General features: G+C 39.8%; 1 protein-coding gene across 3 annotated transcripts in view; it reads right to left on the bottom strand.

Annotated features, from left to right (window-relative positions):
• unc5cb (unc-5 netrin receptor Cb) overlaps positions 1–19,770 on the bottom strand; it is a 103,896-nt gene that overhangs the window by 8,442 nt on the left and 75,684 nt on the right. The window contains exons 5-11 of one of the 3 annotated variants that reach the window (XM_067485159.1): positions 13,429–13,609; positions 11,417–11,584; positions 11,001–11,165; positions 6,931–6,987; positions 3,998–4,189; positions 1,662–2,024; positions 68–155 (exon numbers count right to left, since the gene is read on the bottom strand). In XM_067485159.1, the coding sequence (XP_067341260.1) occupies positions 68–155; positions 1,662–2,024; positions 3,998–4,189; positions 6,931–6,987; positions 11,001–11,165; positions 11,417–11,584; positions 13,429–13,609 (1,214 nt within the window). The remainder of the gene's footprint in view (positions 1–67; positions 156–1,661; positions 2,025–3,997; positions 4,190–6,930; positions 6,988–11,000; positions 11,166–11,416; positions 11,585–13,428; positions 13,610–19,770) is intronic. The other 2 variants (XM_067485160.1, XM_067485161.1) reach the window with 2 other exon arrangements.

The raw sequence follows: 19,770 nt of genomic DNA, 5'->3' as shown, positions 1-19,770 counted from the left end.
CAGTGTATGGGTGACATGGCAGAGCTGACAGGGGCAAAGACAACTGTGGGGCGTTGATGTGGCATACCTCATGTTTTCCTTCCTCTGAACTGTCACATACATCTCATACACCCTGCCCTGAGGAATAGCCCCTGCTGGAATAAGCAGACTCACCCCTGGAGAGGACAAAAACAAGCATATACAGTATTAGAGCTGTGAGCTGTTAGGCAGATAACAAATATTTGCAATACTGTCCAGTATGTTAACATGGGGAATTTACATACAAAAGTGACATACAAATTGTTATACTTGTTATGGACATCGTAATTCAGTATCACACCAGGAAACAGCAGTTAAACCCCCCGTTAGACGTGATAATTACTGTTTTAGTATAAAAATAATCTTTACTGCTTCTTCCTATGGCATTGGGAAATTGTTTGACATTCCATTTCTACAATAAATGACCTCTTTACTCTTCATAGCACAATCATATTGCAGCAGCCAATGTGATTTACATTTTTCTACCTCGGATTGATTTCAAGTGAAATCTTGGCCAATGTGTTTTTAGGACACTATCCAATTCATTCCCTCGTGTATACACACAACCACACTGTTTCTCTCTGAAGGGGGTTTCTCTGATAGCTCATTGATTTCCCATGTCCTTGTACTGAACTTTTCAAAAGGTGACAGACAGCTTCTTTTTCTAGCTAGCGAGGCAATCACAACTCTGCCACTGGGACATCTCACATGCCACTCTCTCTCAGAGCAAAGCTTCAAAGAGATGGAAAATGCATTTTAAGATGCAAAATACCAAACAGCCACACTGACAGCACCACAAATATTTCATTATCCAGACACACAAACAGATCAAATATCAAATGTGCTCTTTCCTCTCCTTCTGCCTATGTAACATGATGAGGTGGCTTAGCTCAACCAGCAGCACAGAACATTTTTACAGGAATCGAATTGAAAAAAAGGAAAACTTCCGAAACTTGAGAAGTCAGTGTATCCTTTAATGTCACTGCTAGTTTGTCTGTCTGTCAACTTGCGTCTGTGGCATGTAGCAAACAGCCCACATGTGTTTGAAGTGAGGACAGCATAACTAATGTAAGCCGCCTGAAAAGGTACACCTCTACTTCAATACTCATAGTGCACACACCTTAGGTATCCATCAACTCTTGTCACAATGTATGCAGTCAATACACTGATAGCTTACATATGGTTTAGCGTAATATTTTAACATCATGTCTGTGTGTGTAAATGATATCCTGGTAGAGAGGTAGCTCAGATCCCATGTATATAGAACACAATTTATACTATTTGCAAAGATTTACAACACTCTCTCAAGTTACAAAAACACCACTTATATTAATAGTTTTTGCTAATTTCATTCATGAATGCTATTAGTTATTTTACAACTTACATTATACAAGTTTCTTATGGTAATTTGTATAATGTGTTTTTCACGATTACAAAGTTAATAGAACCAAAGCACTTAGGCCCATTTCTTCAAGCTTTATGGAAATGCTCTGAATTGTATTACAGATCTTGGCATAAAACATCTTTTCACATTCAGACACACAAATTTAGTAAATGGTGATGTAAGAAAACGAAAAGCCACTTAATATATGTAAAAATGCACATGAAATCAAAACAATTTTGCTCATTGTCTGCTACAGTACCTGAATTGGGAACAATGAGGTGTCCGCCCTGGGAGCTGAAGGAACCCAGGGCGGTGCAAGATGGATCTCTGGTGCGGAGCAATGTCTGGGTTTGTGTGCGATGACCCATTGTGCTGTCACTGTTGTCTAGAAGGCAGTGTAGTAGCTTAGGTGACAGTTTAGAGGATAATTCCCCTCCCAGGTCATCTTGTGGAGTCACTAAGCCTGAGGAGTTGTACACCTTAATCTTCAGGTTGGGAAGTGGGTCCAGCAGAGGGGAGTTGGTCATAGGGATTTTGTCAGCCACATCATGGAGGGCATAAACAGGGCCGCGGTACATGGCAGCTGCTGAGGTCAGGTCAGGTGGTGCAGTTAGGAGATCAGCTGGAAAACACAAGGAAGTCAAATTCAAGCAGAGAGTCAATGTCTTAAAAGAAGTATTGTTATTATCGTCAAAAGTGAATGTGGATAACTGGTCATTCAAAACCCAAATAACATAAGGAAGTGAAGTGTCGGCAAAAATCAGTAAGACTACTGCTTTGCTTTACTCGTGTGTTTTTCACTCATTAGGGAAGTCCACTTTACTACCAAGAAACATTACTCAGTCAGAAAAGTTTTAGGCGCAGCTGTGATTCATGAGCAACAGATGGCATCACTGACGCTCAGTTTACCCACTAGATACAAGGATGAACAATCAATAGCTGGGCTGAGTGGGTGGACCGAGGGCAGTGTGTGCTTTCTCCCCAACCTCCACTGCAGCACGGTGTTTTTCAACATAGATGGAATTCACAAAACTTGTTTAATAATCTTTCTTTTTTTAATACTAGTGTGAAAGTTGTAGTAATAAAAGTATTTTTTATTCTTGAAATGAATGCTTTACCTATACAGTAAATCATGTTTTGAACATACATAACGTACATAACCTGTGTGGAAATAAGTCACATTATGCATTCAGGGCTATAAAAGGATAAAGTTTTTTTACCTGCCATGGTCTTTATCACATCTTTATTCATTTGTTTTATGCATGTCAGAACTTCAGCCTGTGCTGAAAGAAAATTTTTTTAACTAAGCCATGTCTGTTCAGCTGCAGATTAAATTCTATAGCCTCAAAATAGACTAATGCAATTTTGCAGGACACAATTGTTTGTGACAGAGATGTTTGTGATTATTCAGTAAATGCAGAGTGACATTTGCTATTCAACCAGTGATTTGTAGCATCCATCCCTCTGAATTGCAGAGTTTAGTAAAAATCTTACTTTTGTTCCAATATGTCAAACATAATTACTGTGATACTGTCTGTTTCTCTGCTGTCCTTTTGTCCAGCTGACTATCACCTTTCCTCATTGCTGTGGTGTTTTAAGTCCAAATCTCATTATAATGTAATATGTGACACACAGACTGGCCTTATTATGTCTTAATTTTAATAGGTTCATCACCTCATCCTCACAAACATGCTGCCTGCTGTCTGTGATTTTCTCACAGGCTCCCTGCTCATCTGCAGTCAAAAGGGCACATTTACATTCACATCATCAGTAACACATACTGTATGTGCTGCCAGAGCAGTTGAGTCAAACCATCTCTCCAGGTTAATGCTAGGGGTTACCAGTTTGCAATCTACAGGGCTGGGTATTTACCTCAATACTGAAATATATTTGCAGTGCTGTATATTTACAACTGTCAAGTACCACAAGCTGCGATTGAATACCTAATCAGATTTGTAGTCTTGTTTGCTTATGCATAAATCTGATTTGAACTGAAATACATTTTATTTGGGCAAAGTTCTTGTGTAGCTACTTGAGTAAACATAGCAAATTTACAGTTGCAAGAAAAACATTAAAGTAAATCTATTGCAAATCTATTATAAATCTATTCTGTTCCTCCTGAATATTGTGCTATTCTAATCCACAGCTACAGGAAGCGCTTGCTTGAGGTTATTGTTGCCAAAGGTGGTTTAACCAGATTTAAAAACACTTTTTTCCACCATCACTTTTTCTTTTTTATGGGTGTATACAATACAGACATGAATAAGCATGACTTTGTGTTTTATCAGCTTAGAAATATTATGTTTGTGATCATTTTGGACTTTAGTGAAGATCAGATCGCATTTTATGGCCAATTCATGCAGAAAACCAGTAGACTGCAAACAGTGTTATTACTTTGTTCTAATTCTGTTGACCTTGTGTAAATGTGGTTTTGCTGCTATATGTTTTTGTTTTTCCAGGCATATCTTAAATTAGCAAATAAAATCTAGCTCTAATCTGATGTTCACTTACCCACTGACAGGTGAGTCAAAGACAATCAAACTAAAGTGCATACTGTGTAGGAAAAGGCATGCATGTCTCTCTCTTGTGCCACACCTTTGCGGGCCGTTTTAATGCTGACTGGCTGGAAGCCTCCGTTGAGTGCAGAGGAATCAATGATGTCAGAGTCGAAGTCACGGTGGTTCTTCCTGTAGATGAAGAGTGCCACGACGACAGAGATAACCAGGCACATGATCACAGCGATGACAATACCCACATACAGAGCCACATCATCTGTACTGGGGGCCACTGGAGAAGGAAGAAGAGGGAATGGGGGGAGAAACAAAAATATTTAATATATTAACAGCATAATAGAAAAGCAGTCTTTAATAATCTCATAAGTACACATCAATGGCATTAAGCTTTCTTTCTCAATTTACAGGAGTTGTGAGGAAGCCATTATCAGCAGACTAATATCCTGGTTTTACATTCAGCCGGATATTAATAACCATCTACTGGGAAATAAAAGCATATAGTGTACTGTATCAGTGACTGTAATGGTGACTTGGTGTTGCAAATAGTCTAAGTGTTGATGAAGTAATGTGGGACACATTGTCAAAAGTTAACAAGGATAATGATCCATAGACAGCACGTACTTAGTTTGACACAAATCATTGAATCTTTTCTACCTTTTAATTATTCTATGTTCAATTTTACAGCTTTGCCATCTTCAGCTTTTTAATTATGTTCAGTTCTGACTAATGTTAGGGCAGTGAAGGAAACAAGAGAAGGAATCTGAGAAACACACAGTAAAAGTGTAACAGTCATGACTTGTGAATCCATGTTAATAATGAGTCACAAAAGAAGCAGATTGTGTTGTGTGTGAGCGGGGTTTTAGATCATGCATCATTAAGATTATACAAGAAAACAAACATAATTATGATTAACTCTGCACAATGGCACAATTAGTACAGAAGACTGCTCCAACAAAACCCAATGACACACTGTCCTAACAAGCAGGCTCAGAGGCGAGATCAAAAGTTCTGAAGATGGAGATATAGATGTTTTCATCTTCAAATTACCGCTCTCTGTGTTTGAGTTCAGAGTCTGTCTCTGTCTTTGTTCTTACACACTGCAGATAAGATCTAGACATAGCTAGCATTTCTTTCATCTGTGTCTCCCTCCCAGAGTCTTTCTGTCCACTTTCCAGCTGGAGAAACCTCTGTGATTAGTAGGGCTGGCATGGTTATAATGGCTGCTGGAAACACAGACTTAGACAGGCACTCATTACAGATCAGATCTTTTAATGGATGCCTACTGACAGTCTAAACTCTGTGGTGTTTCATACAAAAAATGCCCTTCACTGTCACCAAGTTGACAAACGGGGAGAAACTCCTATTTAGAGGCAATGAAATGCCAGAGGGCATATGTGAGCCTGAATGTGTCTATTGTTCAGTGCACACAGTACATGTTAGCGGGTTGTACAACAAGTCAAAGACCAAAGCTTATATACACATGCATATTATTAACAGAACAAATGTATTTTAATAATATTTTCTTTAGATATTTTTGAGTATGCAAATGGCACAGATTCTTCACCAGTAGATGGCAGCATCAGCCATAAATCAGTATAAGGACATGCATAATGGCCCGAGCATTTGTGTAAATTAGCCTTGTGTGTCTCAGGGATACAGATGGCACTCAATCTGTGTCTCTTGTTCTCTTGCAGAAGGGGAATAAAGGAGTAGAAGATCAGTGGGCTTTTGTGACAACTGAAGAAATCATTTATTTCACATACATGATATAAAGTGTAAGTATATATAATTTATGTTATGTAAATTATGTGATGAATAGTTTCTATCTAGTAGTTTTATGTTTAAGTTTTATGTTCCATCTAAACAGGTTTTAAGATGTGAACAAACAAGCGTGTTATGCAAAAGCAACTCTAAATTATTTCCATTATGTTTCACGATGTAGGAGAATCTGTACTAAAATAAAATCAGTTCGACCTTCACTGAGGCATTTCTTACACCAACACCAAAACCAGAGGGACTTAAAAAAGTAGTCTCTTTAGGTTAGGATCTACTGAATGGCCACATTTATATAATACTGCAATAATTTCAAATGCTTTATTTTTGTCCCATGTGGGGCCTCAATCTCTCTATTCAGCCTTAACAGAGACATAACATTAAAGAGGAGTGTCAAGATATATCCTCATATATGTTAAGTCTCTAATCCATCGTCTAGCACGGATATACGAACAGAAAACAGAGCAGAGAGCCAGTGATGAAAGGCTGAAATGTAATTTCACTGTTCTCCCTCTACCAAGGTTCCCTGCAGTTATTTAACATATATCCCCTCAGTTGAGCAATCTTCCATCCATGCTTTGATGATAAAGGCAGCAACCTGCTAAGTGTACGCATTAAAATGTATCACTTAGATTAATACATCCCTTTGAACATGAGCCATTGTCGGAAAGGAAAAAGTACAAGATATGGAAATGAAAGGGATTACAGAAAACTCTATTCTCTGTGAGGGTGCATAGACTTACAGAGGGAGGGTGAGCCACAGAGTAAGAAAAATATTAGAGATATACAAAGTTAAAAACACACTGAGATAACCTCTCCACCAACATCAGCTCCTAAACTGAACAGCTCCTAAAATAGCACACAAGTGTCAGGATGAAGTTCATGAGAAGCGTTAGGGTAAAGGTCAGTGTTGAGTTAGAGGAGGCAGGAAGCTAACAGAGAAACAGTGCATTGTGAGAATCATAGAAAAGAAATCAAAAATGGAAATAGCCTCAGGTTGGTATTTGTAAGTAAAAAAAAACAACAACACAACAGCAGTAACAAAACATAGAATGACATGTAAGAACAATAGCAAAACATGCATTTCGAATTCTTTATTTTGGACTATTTAACTCTGAGTGCACAACCTACCAGTGAAGTCCTAATTAACAGAAAGGGATTATAAAAGACTTTAGACAAAGACAGACATGAGAACTAATGTAGGATTACCGAAAAAAAAAGCTATTTAAAAAAACAACTCACATGAATTTCCCAAATCACTCCTATCTTTTTCCTCAGAGGACTTCTGAAATAAGGAACCTTGAAGAGAGATGGGAATTATGGAGGGGGGACAGAGTATGGGAGGAAAGGAGGGGGAGAGCAAGGGTGAAGATGACGGGAGAAGGATGATGAAAATCAAATTTAAGCCAACAGAAAAACAAACTCAACAAATGAGACAGCAACAAACTCATGAGTAGGAGTGATGATGACACAGGGAAGCGATCTTTCTTGATTTGGCCCCGCCTCTCCAGATCTGTGTATGGAGATGGATGAAAAGAGCAGGGGAAACACGGAGGTTCTGTGAGGCAGCGGCACGATCCATCAGCCAGGCTTAGTGCCTCAGCAGCAGCAGGACTGATACTGGCAGGTGAGGGGAATGGAGGGGCTGATAAAGTGGGGGCTCCAATAGAGTCAATAGAACCAACAGCCTTGCATCTGTCACTGGATGGTGGATGATGAGGTTGGTGCATGGGATAAAAGCAACGATTGTGTTAGGAAAGAAGGGAATAGAAAAAGGTTGAAGGACAGGGATAAAAAAAAAAAATGATAGTTTTTGGCAGAAGCTGGGGTTTTGGTTGACTTTGTTGTGCCCCGGTTATATGCTAAAGCAAAGGTGAAAGCAGCAAGAATAGCAGCCAGGGATAGTGCTCTAGTGCACATAATATTCAGAGTCCCTCAGACATCCATAAACAACTATACAAACAATGAAGTCCTTATTGGAGAGGGAAAGAGCTAAAGGCAGACAAGTGGACCGACAGGAAAATCAATGGCTTGATAGATGGGACTGGTGTGTACATGTAATCAGGCAACTGGGAGGCTGGGGTAGAGCAGGGGGAGGTGACTGTCAGGGTCAGTCTAACTGATGGCCCATTTCAACCCATCCTGTAGAGTTTCTGTTCATCCTCACCAAGTCTACAGTGTAGCCAGAGGTAAAGCATGCTTCAGTGTGTGGGCTCCAAAGTAAACCTCAGAGCCCCGGCCAACGATTATTCTTTAGTGACAGCATCTAGCTGGTTAGGTAAGCAGACTCATACAGGAAATCACTCACTGTGATCTCTCAGCCATTACTTCCTTGAATATGTTGTTTTTCCAACCTTATGGTATTATACTGTACTGATGTCATCGTTTCAATAGCTACAGCGAAGTTTAGATTTGGCTTTTACTTACTGTGACCAATTAGTGTTGAATGGAACTAATGAATCTATACATAAGACATTTATTTATTTCCATTTAATCAAATCTTAAAGAGTATATAATTGAAGGGTTGAACTGAACCTTAGAGTCATAAATTTCCAGTCTCTGTTGTTTGATATCAATAAATAAATTGCTCTAGCTGGAGTGTGCGTTTGACTTCCTCTAGATCAATATGTCAAGAAAATGTCATGTCTGAGTGCAGGGTTACCAAAGGATTGGAAAACAACATCAGAACCGAGGATGCCAGACCACAGAGGGAGCGTAAAAAAGAGATTTAGACAGGTCAGCCTCAGTGAACTGTGAAAACTATACTCGTGTTAGAGTTAGGAAGTTGTATCTGAACAAGCAAAGTGCAACCTCTCTAGTTCAATCTGTAGATACTTAACTTTGTTAAATCCAACCCTCAAATTCCCTGACTGTCTAAATGCGATAAACAAGCGATAAAGTAAATTATAACACAACTCTTTGCTTTTTGACTGAGGTCAGTGAAGTTTTCACAGTGCACCGCAGCAGAGGCTGGGCACCACAAGTTCTATTTCCAGCATGGTCGTATCAAATTCCTTAGCCAGATTTCTGTGATGGACTGCAATTGAAATGATTTAAATAAATTCAAACAACAGAAAATAAGATCAAGCTGCAATGGAATCCACAGACATGTGTTTGCTCAGATCTCAGCCCTGCACTGGAGGGAGCAGATCAGTGGTCTGAGGTGAGTTCAGATTGCACACAACTTCCATTCCCAATCATATTTGCCATAATGTGGGCTTTTAGATAATGGGCCATTCTCCTAAATGCTAGTGGAAATGGTCATTAGCATTGACATAAGTGGCTTCACCCTCTTAGCTTCCAAAAAAAAATCAATCCCTGAAATGATCCTAAATCTATATCATTACGGCTTTATATTCTGTGCAAACTGGCCATCAATCTACCAAGAACTAATGCTTCTGTGATAAGCTGAGTCACAGAGGGCATGCGGCAGGATGGGGAAGCGGGGGTGAATGTACAGTACAGGGTGCCGCTGAGGGAAATAAAATAAGATGAATAAGAGTTGGTTTACTTCTGGATTGCTCCCTGATGTTTCTATTCACTATAGACATATGACCTTAGCTGTAAAATCAGTTAATACATTTCTCTGACATTAAATAAAATCACTGCGCACTAATACCGTACTTTCCTTGTCAGTCCTCCGTACATATGGGCACGCAGTACGTATGTTTCTGCAGTATGTATCTACAGATAAATGCACATCAATAAGCTAGCAGCATCAAAACATGCATACTATATCGGTAGAAGGATGCTGAGGTTAGAGCTGCCAGGCAGGGGGTCTAGAGGAAGACCAAAGAGGAGATTTATGGATGTAGTGAGAGAGGACATGAAGTTAGTTGGTGTGAGAGAAAAGGATGCACAGGACTGGGTTAGATGGAGGCACATGAATTCTGTGGCATACCCTGAAAGGGAACAGCCAGAAGGAAAAGAACAAGAAGAAGAAGATCAAAAGATGCATACTGACCACCAAAGTGATATCAGGTGTAACATAAAGTACAATGTGCCATGATTCAGGTGGCAGTTTAATGCCCTATGGTGCAGCAAAAGCTCAGATGCACACAGTGATGGCCATCTGTATATAATCTTAGGCATCCAGCAGTTGAGCCTGTGCTATATTATTAACATCACAATCACCTTCCCTAGTGGGTCGCATGCACGACGGAGGCCTCTGTGACAGAGTGCACGGGTCTGACTCATTCAAAGACATTTAGTGGAGAGCAATTTTATTAAACTTGACACACTTTAACTCAGTTACTGTGCAGTCTTTACTGTTATCTCCCTCATCATCATTCTTGTTATTACAGGCTCTGTGCCTAATAACTAGAAGGCATAGACTCTTTCACTAAGTGAAGTTCAGGCTGTCAAATCATTTGCCCTGTAAATTCTTATAACTGCAGCAAGCACACATACTCTAAATATGTTTCAGAGCAACTGCAGCATGATTCCAATCTGCGAATGTATTATATCCGAGAGGGTGCTGGATTGTTGGCTCAATTGAACTCTGTGGCTGTTTTTAACTTGCTGTAGGAAAGAAACGCTGAAAAGAATTCAGTGCCTTCAGACAAATATTTGGCTGTACCACAAACTGGCTATAGCTCATTTTTTGTTAAAAATAAAACAATAAAACCAAATGACTTGTGATTTATGAAAATAAAAAAGTGGTGTATCCTAGAATTTGTCATTTCAAATAAGTGTAAGGGTACAAGATGAAGTACTGTATAATACTTTCTTCTTTTCCGTGTAACTGGCAGTTCAGGAAGGAGGACTAAGTCTGCACATTTGCCACTCTGTGGCCTTGTGTTTCCTGTCATTAGATTTAAGCAATCCAGAGATTTAGAATTATGGTAGTAATCATAGCAGCTTGGTAGTTGTGACCACCCCCCTCCCCCCAATATAATTGCAATATAATCACCTATTATTTTAAACACAACTCCCAACATGCTTAGCCTGTGACAAGCATAATTACTTTGAGTACTTCCCCATGTGGCCAAGTCTTTTTTTAACATAAACCTATGTTTGAAGCAGAGCTGACACAAGAAAGATGTGTGGTTGCTTCTGCTTTTAAAAAACTTTTATTCAAAAGCATTTGTGTATTATGCATGTGCTTGAAGAGAAACATATTGCAGAAGAAGGAGAGACTGGCATGTTAGCATGTCTAATTCTTTATGTATGAGTGAAGTGAAACAAAGTGAGACACGGTGTGAAACACAGCGTGTGATGAAGGGGCAGAATGAAACTCATGGTCAAATGATGAAGAAATTTCTTCAGTTGGCAGGTCAGAGAGAGTAGCAGAGGATTAGTCGGGTACTCACTCTGCATGCACAGCCCATCGGTGCAGTTCTTGGACTGGAGCACCATGCCCTCACAGTCCTTTCCCCCGTTTTTGGGTGCTGGGGCGCTGCATTCTCTCCTCCTCCAGTGGGTGCACTCTGTCCCACAGGTGGACCACTTACTCCACTCTGTCCACAGGCCATCCACTACCACACAATAAGACAGGACAGATGAGCGCAGAGTGAACGAAATGGCAAATGTGTGCATGAGTGGGTGAATGGATATGTGATCGAGACAGCATGAGATATGTGGGAGAGAGACACGTGTAAGGATGGAGCCACGAGCAAGGGCGAAATATGCAAACACAGACTTGCATCATATTGTATGTATTTAGCTGTTGTGAACCTAAACCCTTTCTGCCCTCTAACAAGTGGGTGTTTGTAGTTGTATGTCATACCTGGGCAGAGAGGATTACACGCCAGCTTCTGGATGCCTTGCCCTTCACAGATGGCACCACCATTAAGTGGGGCTGGGTTGGTACAGCTGCGTGTGCGTTTCTGGTAACCACGCCCACAACGGCTGTTACACACTGACCACTCTGTCCATGTTGACCATCCACCATTTACTGCAATAAACATTTTTAAAACAGGTAAGAATATATAAGATTACAGTTTCTTCTCTTAGCTCTGGCTTAGATGGCTATATACAGAATTTTTATTGCAAATTCTAAAAGAAGTCATGAAGTGATTTCTAAAAGCTCATAGAACAAAGATTGGACTGCAATAAAATATAAATAAAATAGGACAACATGTAACACAATTAATATAAGCATACAGTAGAAACACAAAATCTAAACTTTTAATTTGTATTCATGTTTTTATACAATAAATTTGATTGGTTTTATTTTTACAGTGATTAGTACATTGAGTGTTGCAATGCTTTGCCCATTATAAAATGTGTCTATACTGTACCCTCAAGTCTCAGATCGTTACTCTGCCACAAAGCCAGACAGTAAATTCTGGTCAGATTACTGCATTTTCCACTCACTGATTCCTCCTAATGCCTCTCTTCCTCTCTCATCCATCTCTGTCAGCGACTAAATCCAGTGGAGAGTGACACTATGGCTTGTGGCTGAGAACAAGTCTGTGGCATTTGAGATGGTGGAGCTGGGCCCCTCGGAGCCTACGACTTTCAAATGTGACGTGCTTATGACTGAAGCCCAAAATATTGGACTTAAGGAGAAGAATGCCAAAGCCCTATCATTTCTTTACTGTCTGCTTTCCTCTCACCACTGATTATGACTCTATCTTCTCTCTCCCTCTGTCTCGCTGACTCGCTACCCTTTTTTTTCTCTTTATTGCTTGTAGTCCTGTAACCAGTGTCCTCGTGGCAGGCTAGGCTGGAAAACCACTAGGCTAAAAACACATTGCCTGTCCTTCTCACTTTTACAACTAGTATTAGACACAATCCTCCCTTCTCCTTTGGTTTCACATACTGCTTTGTGTGGCTGCGCATTTTCACGTACTCATATGCATAAATGTACGAGCATCCCAATTTTGAGAAAGGGGTCGATTAGTAAGGACTGCACAAACAGATGTGGTGGTTTGTGGTACTTTCTCTGGTTAATGAATGGCTTTTTCAATATGAAGTCATAATGGGCCACAGAGACGTACAACACACGCCCTATCACTCCAGAAGAAAGTAGTGACGATGAAATTATAGACATGAAACTTCCCTGGTGACAATAAAAGTTTGCTCACTTGTATTGTGTGTTTATGCACATGTGTTCATTTGCATAATTGGATGTACATTTTTTGTACATTTTTGTAGGATACTTTCTGAAATGAAGAGGTTGTGATTTTGTTCAGAAGTATTAAAATGCGTTCCATCAAGCACAAGATGAACCCTCTTGGCCTCCGATAAATGAGCTATCAAACCAGCAGTCTTTCCACACAGAAAAACAATATTTCAGGTTCAAAAGAGCATCTGCTCCATGTGTCATTTCACGTCTTGAGTCGCCTCCAGCAGGCGTTGAGATTTAACTTCAGAGCCATGCTGTGCAGTAACCGTCATGATAGTTGATGTTAGGGAGAATGTGGGTGAGTCTGTGTGAAATCACAGCAGGGGTCTCTTTAAGTACAGCTAAGCCACATCAGCACCTCACTTGCAGTTCAGAAAAAAAAATCACAAATCTTCAATTCCTTGCACACCTTCAGGCAGAAACAAAATGAGGGAATGTTACACACCGCAGGAAAGAGAGGGATTTGCTTTATGGATCGTGACTTTGAAATTTGTTTTATTTTGAGCTAAGCTCACTTTTTGTAGGAATTCAACACACTCTCTCTACCCTAGAGTCTGACTTTAAGAATCTCTCATGTGGCCAATAGGACCAATGTTTACAGGTCAGGAGCTGTGAGATGTACAGTATGTTGGATCACTGATTGCGTTCATTCTAAGACAGTAGTTTACCGTAGACAATAACGGTAGCGGTCGTGCTACGTCTCTTGGCCACAATGTTCTTAGCCACACAAGTGTAGTTGGCGGTGTCAGACAAGCGGGCCTGCTTGATGATAAGGTTGTGGTCGATTGTGATATAGAAGTTTCTATCGTCTGCAGGATCAATAACCTCCTCATTCTTTAACCACTCCACCTAAGAAACAGAAGAGAGCATAACATTTAGAAATCACATATTAGTCAAGGCAACAGAAAAATACAGAAAACAAAAGATGTGTGAGCAAATATAAATTAGGTGACCTCATTGAACTCTAGAAAAATCACACAAAAAAGTGTTTAAACAGCAAAGGGTTTTTTTGCCTCCACCTAACCACTCAAATAACAGCAAGTGCCACGATTAGAGAAAAGTTGTTTATGTCTCTGAGGTGCTGCTACAAAAAGTCAATAGCTATTGTATCATGCTCTTTTTATCCCCCCCTAGAACAAAGCACTGTGGTAACAGCAGAGAAAAGGAAACTCTACAATTCCTGAAGATGAGAGGCTCTCTGACCTTTTCTTAGGAGTTCCATTCCTCTAAATAATACTGATATTGAACTCTCAGCACTATCGCCAAACAGGGGACCATTTACAGTCTTTATTTGGCTGTAAATCATCCACATCCGTTTTCTCTTCAAGAGGTGCAAAGGTTTGGCCTTACAAAAAGAATAACACATGCCGCCTCAAAACTCTGCAGCCGCTTTGATTCAAAATATTTCCTGGAGTTTTTTTCAAAGAAGCTGTCCAGTCATGAGAAGGCCTGGAGAACAGAAAACTTCCTGTGTATTGTGATGTCCCATGAGGAGCAGTAACTGATAAGTGATACGACACCAAGGAGCAGTAAAGGCAAAGATAAGCAGGATGTTTATATAAAGGGTCTCTCTCTTGACAGATAATGTATCTCAAAAAAAGTGGCGCAATAACCTGATATGAGGCTTGCTCATACAAAACAGTCTGTGGGCTCACTGTTGTTGGGATGTGAGAGAACAAAGATGCACAACAAAGAGGCCTTTGTTTCAATACCAGCATTGTTAGAACTTTCTTAAAAGAGAAGAAAGGGTGTTTGTGACATGCACTGGGTCATCTGAATGAGCACACTGGTGAAGTATCTGTGTTAGCTTGACATGACAGATCTCAAAGATGCCATTAGCGTCACACCTCAGTAAGGCTGCCTTCTCTTATATCCAGCAGGAACACATTGAAGAGACTGCAAAAGAAATATTTTCAATTCTTCACTTGACAATTATTTCACAGACTTACACACACACACTAACACTTCCACTGCAGCTTTTAAGACGTGAATCTCCATGACAACTTAGATCTGAACAAACACTTAATGGCAACTTAATATCAGCAGAGCTTTACAGTAAACCTTTGTAAGTCTGATGTATATTCTCTCAGCTGATTTGGCACTTATGGGCATTGCCTTCCATGAACATGTATAAACTAAATCAATCTCATGGAGCCAGGAAGAATAGGATTCCCTTACCAGGTGTCTACTGGCTGAAATGAAACTTCCCTCTCTGACACACAAGCACAATGCAATAAAGTGCAGCATGACATAAGCCATGATACATGGAGGTGTACTGTTTTACTCCTGTCCATCATTCAGAGACAGTTTTTAGAACTCATCTTAATTTCTTAACATCATGAGAAGATATAGCCATGCAAAAAGTAAATAATGCTTTATAATAACCTTTTTTTTTTTTGCCTTTGTGTACATGTAATCAGGCCTTTCAGGGTCACCACAGCGGATCATTGTCCGCATGTTGACAGTTTTTACACCGGATGCCCTTCCTGATGCAACCCTCCCCAATTTCTATCGGGCTTGGACCAGCACTGCACAGCTGGGGAGGGGAATAACCATTGACGCTTTCACTTAATTTACATCTACACTCAAAGCAGCTTAATTACTACACAAATCAATGAGAGCAACGGTATGAAGATCTACTGCAAGGCTGCTAATAGCTAATGTCTTTAATATCATTTAAGCAGTGAGGAAAGTTACTGTGAAACAACATTAAATACATTTGGCAGTTTTAATGGTGTAGGGGACAAGGTCAGCATAGAGACTTTTATAATCTGTGATACACTGGGTGTTCTGACACCTGTTGATCATGGTCAGCAATATGAATTTTCCATGCTGGTTCCTGTCCACCACAAGGTGGATTTAATGGTGTAGCTGATCATTTTAAAGGAAAAGCATGTCCATACACAGCTTTGATAGGCATAGTGCATGCATCATTGTACAGAAGAGTAATTTGGATTTTTTTGTGTGCATGTGTTCTTTGTGTTCATTCACCAGACATGCCCAGAGAAAATGGGCCGTGAGTTTAGAGAACAAACGTTTGGCAGTGATCTGATTACCATTTTGTGTGGAGTTCTCTGTGACAAGCTGAAAAGTCATTGGACATAAGATGATGCAAACAAGTGAAACCATGGTTTTGTTGACGTGGTAAATATTTTGTCTTTTAGTGATCAGACCAGCAGGTGCAGAGCACAGGGCAATGGGAAGTAAAAGGTCTGTTCTTAGAATAGAATTTGACAGTTGATACAAAGAGGTGGTTATCCAATTTTGCACCAATCACAGAGGCAGCCTCTCCAAACGTGTTGTGTTCAGATGTCAAGAGCGCTTTTAAATGAGAAGGTAATTAAAAATTGAACAAAAGAGCTTTTCAGCACAGATGGAGGGGTGGGAGGGAGACAGAGTGACGAGGGATAGAAAGTGGTAGAAACTCCTGTCAGAAGTGGGAATGTGTGTGTGAGAGAGAAAAAGTGAGCAACAGTTCACCCATCATTTATTCTCTACCGACTATAATTAGGACTCATTAATAAAGCCAGAGATGAAAAGGTAAGCCAGTTTCTGCACCACACTCCTGAAAAGATTTTAAATGATTAAAATTTAGAAGAAGAATCCATCTCTTACAGCAACTTTCTCTCATGGCAACAGACTAAAGCATGCACGCTGAGATCCACTCGCAAACACACTCTTCTTTATCATCGCACTGGGTTTTTACATTGACTGACTTACCCTGATCTCACCATAGTCACCCATAACTTAACCCTTACCTTAGCTAACGCTAAAGTAAATCACCCCCCTATAATTCAATCATTTCGCAGTGGGGAAAAACATCTAGTCCCCACAAGGCAGGTGATATTCCTACAATGTTAGCAATACACACAAACACACACACACACACACACACACACACACTCACAGCTCGTTAGTGTCTGATTGGCAGTGAAACATCCGGAGAGGTAATTGGCACATTTCTTGTCATTAACGAAGGGAAATTGCCACATGTCAGCTGTCATAAAGACCGCGAGTCTTCCTGCCTGGTCGGAGGCAGCCAAGTGACAGACAGAGAGACAGAGAGGAATACAGTAAGGCAGAAAGTTAAACCTAAAGAGGAAGAGACAGAAGAAGAGGAATATGTAGAGACAAGACAAAGAGGAGACAGATGAGGAAGAAGGAAAGTAGATGCACATACAGGAAGAGTCACTGTTGTGCCCAAAAATATATCATCCCTGTGAGGCAAGGCTGGACAGGACAAGATAAAGACAGTAGGTGGAGGAAAAAAGGTTACAAAGAGGTAAATCTGTTTTGAAAAGGTGAAGACTTTTCAAAACAGAAAAGGGATAGTGAGAGATTAAAGTAAGATGTAAACAAAGCAGAAAGACATCCGACTGAGATGAGACAATTTATTTCATCTCTTGAGCTCTAGAAAATTCACAGACCAGGATATATCAGACGCTACTGAAAACAAAATAAATACTGTATAGACGGGTTAGAAAAAGAGATGTCAAATAGGTGCTGCATGCTGTGGAGGAGGAAAATGAGTGTTCATATTGATGAATCAGTGACATATATGTGCATGTATAATGTAGGCATGCGTACAGAGGAGGCACAGAGACAACACCCTGATTCATTCAAGTGGTCACGCAGACTGATGAGATTTGAAGTGGTTATGTTTTGTATTTAGCTCCAGTGGTTTGTAGGTGGCATTGCCTTTCACACTAGATTCCATTTTAGATCGACTCAAATAATTATTTCTCAATCAAATGTGTAACAATGAGTTATTACATGCTTCTGTAACTAATCATCCATTTGGTTGTTCAGAATGAGGTGACTATTGTGTCAAGTATGCACTGTTTTTAAGGAAATAGGACAGTTCCGGATTATTCTTCAAATCTACAATATCCTATTTTTGATCACTTGGAGGCTCTGGACAGGCAATGAAGAATGACGTATTATGACCGCACAAAATTGATACCCTTAATGGACGCCTTCACTCATATTGAACTTCTTCTTTTGGTTCTGGTTTCAATAGCACACGTCAATAAATGCCATTAAACTTCACTCTGACTTCCCTACATTGAAATATCCCTCTACTTTTAGAAAAACCTCTGAAAAAACTCCTCCAGATGACATATTTTGGAGGACGCTTCAGTTCAGATTATGTCATCTTGTTGCTCATACTATGGAGTTTGTAATCATGGTCAACCTGCTTTTCCAGAACTTCTCCAGATTAGATCATCTGAACTCCTAATTATAAAAAAACCCTCTATTTACACCATAAACTAAAGCCATAGAAAGCAAGTTGCCCTTTAAGGTATTTGCATACTGCCTGTCTAATGTCTACGTTTAGGTCCATCCAGATACAGATTGAGACATATTTGATTTCACCGGACCACTTCAAGTCCTTTTTTTGATCTGTTTATGATCTCAACCCACTCTGTTTTTGCTGTATAGCTGCAAAATGCTCAAATTGCTATTTGCTAACTTTGTCTGCCATTGTTAGACAAGTATTTACTTTTAATTTTCTGCTGAAAACAGCTGCCAACTGTAGAAATGGGAGCAGTGAGAATGAACCAAAATCTTCAAGTTTGACCAAAAGAATGGAATTATAAGGAACTATAAGCTCTATAAAGTCTGCTGATAATTCTTGGCTTAACAACAACAATCAACTTCTTTCATTAACACACCATTATGTGTATATGTAATTTTATTTACCTTAAACTTGTACAACATTTTCTGTGTGTCTACATGTTGAACATCACATGTTTAACTGTAAATGGTATAAAGGCGACCTTTAATTTTTAATAACACACATTTAGTTCACCATGGCCATGGCTGTCTTTTAAAGAATTCCAAATCACGAATTAGGACCCTGTTTCTTTTCACTGTCACTCCCACTAGCAAACATAACCTGAAGAAGGTCTGGCCATAGCAGCAAGGTATGAGTAACCACTGTGTGGGATGTTCCTGTGCTCTGCGGGGTGTGCTAGCACCCTAATTAGCCCAATATAGAGAACACACTGTATACAATTCACTCACTTGTTAATAACCAATGCAGGGCAAAGCCATTCAGTGCACATCACTGTTGTGTCAGAAATAGAACATACAGCAAAGTGTGGGGGTGGAAAAGGGTGTGAAAAGCAAACAGGTAGAAAAAAAATTTCCATTGCAATGTGAAAGAGTCCTCAACAGCAAAGTCATTATGAGCTCTCCTGCTTCTCCACGTGAAATCTAGCTATCTATGCAATGTAATTTATTCATTTCCTTTTTTCACATATATCCGCTCCAGGCCTGAATGACACACCTGGAGAATGAGCCACAAAAGGTTACAAACTGATTATTCAATCATTCACAACGAGACAACAAGCCATATGCTCTGCATCTGCCTGCATGACAAGTATGGAAATGTGAGCTGTATAAATATTAAGCAGCCCAAATGCACAAATGTGTGATATCTTGAGTTGTGATGGGAAAAATGTTTTTATGTGTGTGTGCATCTGTTTGTGTGTTTGTGAGGGTGTATGATAAGGAGCTGGGATGGGACAGGTGAGGGGGAATAAAGGAGGATGAGGTTAGGTAACAAAGGTGTAGCTCGAGTGGATTCTACTATAAGTGTCCACGCAGAAGACAGATCATCGAGACTCCAGCCAGAAGTAATGATCTCCTCCAACTCAGTCCTGCCTAAAGCTCTCTACAGTCTGCTGGAGGAGAATAATCATTTCTTAAACTAAATCCAAAGAAAGACACTTCACTTCTGCAACACAGCTCTCTCTCTCTGTCTTTACTTTCGCAGTTCAAAATAAAATACGAGTCCTAGGATCATTCACTGGCTAGAATAATATGTGACATAAGGTTTGGGGGAAATCATGTTTTCACCATTTTGTCTGTTTTTTATTGCATGCATGTCTAGTTTATTTGAAATTTGATTTATAAATCATCTTTGGTCCAAGAAAAAGTTGATTATATTTTGATGGTGATGATAGGACTATGGGATTTCAGCCATTACACTTTGCATTTAATTT

This window comes from Channa argus, chromosome 18 (genome assembly GCF_033026475.1).
Source record: "Channa argus isolate prfri chromosome 18, Channa argus male v1.0, whole genome shotgun sequence".
Taxonomy (NCBI): Eukaryota; Metazoa; Chordata; class Actinopteri; order Anabantiformes; family Channidae; genus Channa; species Channa argus.
The sequence above is the reverse complement of the archived record's forward strand: the minus strand, read 5'-3'. Positions and strand labels throughout refer to the sequence as shown.